At 37.9% G+C, this 3038-nt stretch overlaps 1 protein-coding gene and 1 non-coding gene across 2 annotated transcripts; both read right to left on the reverse strand.

The window, feature by feature from the left end:
* Positions 1–240: 240 nt before the first annotated feature.
* LOC149228253 (U6 spliceosomal RNA) lies at positions 241–349 on the reverse strand. Its single transcript, XR_016248505.1, has one exon. It is a non-coding gene; the product is annotated as a U6 spliceosomal RNA (small nuclear RNA).
* A 1103-nt stretch (positions 350–1452) lies between these two features.
* Positions 1453–2396, reverse strand: LOC149228254 (glutaredoxin-C1-like). The gene has a single exon (XM_089375659.1). It carries the CDS (start codon positions 2271–2273, stop codon positions 1851–1853), a length of 423 nt encoding a protein of 140 aa, XP_089231785.1. The 5' UTR covers positions 2274–2396; the 3' UTR covers positions 1453–1850.
* Positions 2397–3038: the final 642 nt, after the last annotated feature.

A 3038-nucleotide genomic window follows, 5' to 3' on the forward strand; every position in this document is an offset into this window, starting at 1 on the left:
TTCAGGAATGAGTTCAGATCGCTCACAATCGTTGAAACGTCAGGATTAGAAAAAATAACAGAACAGCAAAATCTATGGCCCATGGAGAGGTCCACTCTGGGCTTCAGTAGGACAGTGGTTTTCTGATCATAATAATAGTAGTAACAATTAACTTTTATTTAAGTTTTATAGCAGGAGAATTTGCATAAAATTGAATGATACTGAGATTTAACTACCATATTATCTATTTTAATGTTTAGAACATGCTTCTAGATTTGTGCATGTCATCTGCATCATTCTTGTGTAGGGCCAATGCTAATCTTTTCTATATCATTTTAATTTTATTGGATGGCTCCAAAAAGTTTGCAACATGGCGAACTTAAAAATATTCAATATTATATTGATTTGGTTTCCATGGTATAAAACAACTGGTAAATATGTATACTGTTAAGATTTTATATTAATTTGATTAGCTTTCTGAAACAACCAGTCAATAAGTGAGTGTTAAAAAATTATATTTATTTAGTTCACCATACAGAACAGCCTATGAATCAGTACATTGTGGTGAGTAAGTGTACTGCTAAATTCTTAAATAATAGTTCACATACTTGTAAAACAATTAGTGAATAGATACACTGTTAAAACAATTGTGTGATAACTATGAATATGAATATGGCTTAAATCAAAACACTGTTCAAACAAATGCATACATACTCCACATAAATTTTTATAATTCTTAATTGCATTGATCATACACATTTCCACTGAATTTTTGGAATATAAATGCAAAACAACCTTTAAAAATACATATACAAATATATACTGCATCTAATGCTGCAATCCTTCTTGGGAGTATTTGGCAAGTCAATCTGCTGAGAAAAAACACAGCAAATCAAATCAAACATCGTATTGTGAATAAAACTTGGTACCTCATAAAAAATTTATGGAAATGGAGAAGCCATAAACCAAATCGATCAACTTATATACAGTGGGCTGGAAAACTAGAATATAACTATATAGATGAGACCAGGCAGGAAAGATCTCCAGTGAGATAAACCAAAATTTTGATTAGAAATTTTAAAATCTATGTGAACTGCTTACTGTACGTTATCATCAAATCAAATGGCACAATGTAAATAAAATGTGTGAGGAGGTAATATCTCCCTGGAGTTTGGTCATTCAGTGTTTCAAGTTAACGTTGAAGAAGGTCAACACTCACAATTTCATGCATTAAGAGAGATTACAAGTTAATGTCTCTGTAAGTCCTTTAGCTGAATGCAGGGATTTTTGAAAAACAGAATTATCTGAAAATTTTGATATCTCACTGGAACAAGTGGAAGAAAGTAAGTGAAACTAAGTGCCAAATTTGTCCAAACAGAATTGAATGGAAAGAACCACAGTAATAGTGAAACTTAAGTGCAAAACTGTCCAAACCAAATTGAATGGAAATAACAAGACAGAAATCTCCAGAAACAATATGTTCCATTAAACTCTTGACAGTATATGTTCAAAACAAAATGAATACAAGTCAACTGTTCAAGTTGTATTGATATTATATGTCGTGATCCAATCTGGCTGGTCAAGCTTGCAGGATCCACAGAAAAGAAAACATGGAGAATTTTTATAGGAGTCAAAAATCATGCCACCAGAAATAGAACGAAGTTTATATATATAGTATGCTTATACCGATGTCTCCAGTCGGACAAAACTTATGCCCAAGGGTTCAAAACGGAGACCATATAGCAAAATTGAATAGCAACGCCTGCATGGACATGTAATGATTTGCAGTACTAGCCAAAACGCGTAGGAATAAGCAGACATGAAAAGGAAAATTCAAAAAGAAAAAAGGACTAGGAGATATATATTTTTATTTACAGCCAGAGAGCACCAGCTTCTTTCAATAGAGGAACTAAGGTTCCATTGATATGGGAGGCCATAACTCGATCAAGACCCCCAATTAGCTTCCCTCCAATGAACACAGCAGGAACTGGCTGACCCCCAACAAGTTTCCTGATAACCCTCTCCATTTCCTTACCACCATGCTCCTCATCCAGTTCATACACTGTGGGGTTCACTCCCAGGCTGCAGAACAGGCTCTTGACCACATGGCACATGCAGCAAGAACTTATGCTGAAGACCACCACAGCATTCTCAGATGCCAGCCTCTCCACTCTCTCCATGGGGGATACAAGGCCACCTCCACCACCTGCAACAGAGGATGCATCAGCTGATGATAACTCCAGCGATGTTCTTCTCCCCGACATTCCTCCTCCAAAGTGATAATGATATTGCATCTCCCTTAGGTCCAGGCCCAATTCATATATGGTTATATAAATATAAGGAATGGAATGAAACAGGTGCCCTGCTATACTATTTGTCTTCCTCTTCCACCCCCTTATTATTATTAAAGTATTATTAATAGGTCGGAGAGATCGCATGAGTGATGGCCATTATGGGAATTATGATATGATGTGCGCATGCATGCATACACAAAACAAGAAAGGACTGTTGGCCTTCTCCTGCATTTCCACTTCCACAGTCAATGCCCATTGGGGGTCCCCTGCCCCTGCTCTAACCCTACCCTACCCTTACCCTTACCCTAACCCTACCCACCTGCCTCAACCTCGGAAAACGGTAACGATCCGTAGCAGAAAGTGGCACTGTCAAACCCCCCCCCTCACTAACTTCTCATTCTAACCGCTTCCGACCGACTTACTGCCCCTGCTGCCACTCTCTTACATGCGCCACCTCTGCCCAGTAACCACTCCCCACTCCCCTCGCTCGCTACTCCACTCCTCGGCCATCGCACCCGGTCTGGCTGCGAGCTGATTAAATTTGAACTTTTCGTTTAAATGTTTTACAGCTGGTTCTGCCAGCAGATTGAATTTGAACTTCTGGTTTATCTGTTTTTAGAGATGGTCGTTCAATTTTAACGGATGAAATATTCAGTTTGGATTTCCAAGTTTTCAAATATTATTTTGTTGCCACCCATTTTCCTGGGTTTATGTTTTTAAAGGCACATTTTAGATTGTATTGATTAGCCTTAAAGAGCACACAGT

This window comes from Pinus tabuliformis, chromosome J (assembly GCF_031772625.1).
Source record: "Pinus tabuliformis cultivar Carrire ecotype Pingquan chromosome J, CPIR1, whole genome shotgun sequence".
NCBI classification, from domain to species: domain Eukaryota; kingdom Viridiplantae; phylum Streptophyta; class Pinopsida; order Pinales; family Pinaceae; genus Pinus; species Pinus tabuliformis.

Coding starts and splice junctions, on each gene's coding strand:
- LOC149228254 (XM_089375659.1), bottom strand. CDS start 2,273: ATGCAATATCATTATCACTTTGGAGGAGGAATGTCGGGGAGAAGAACA.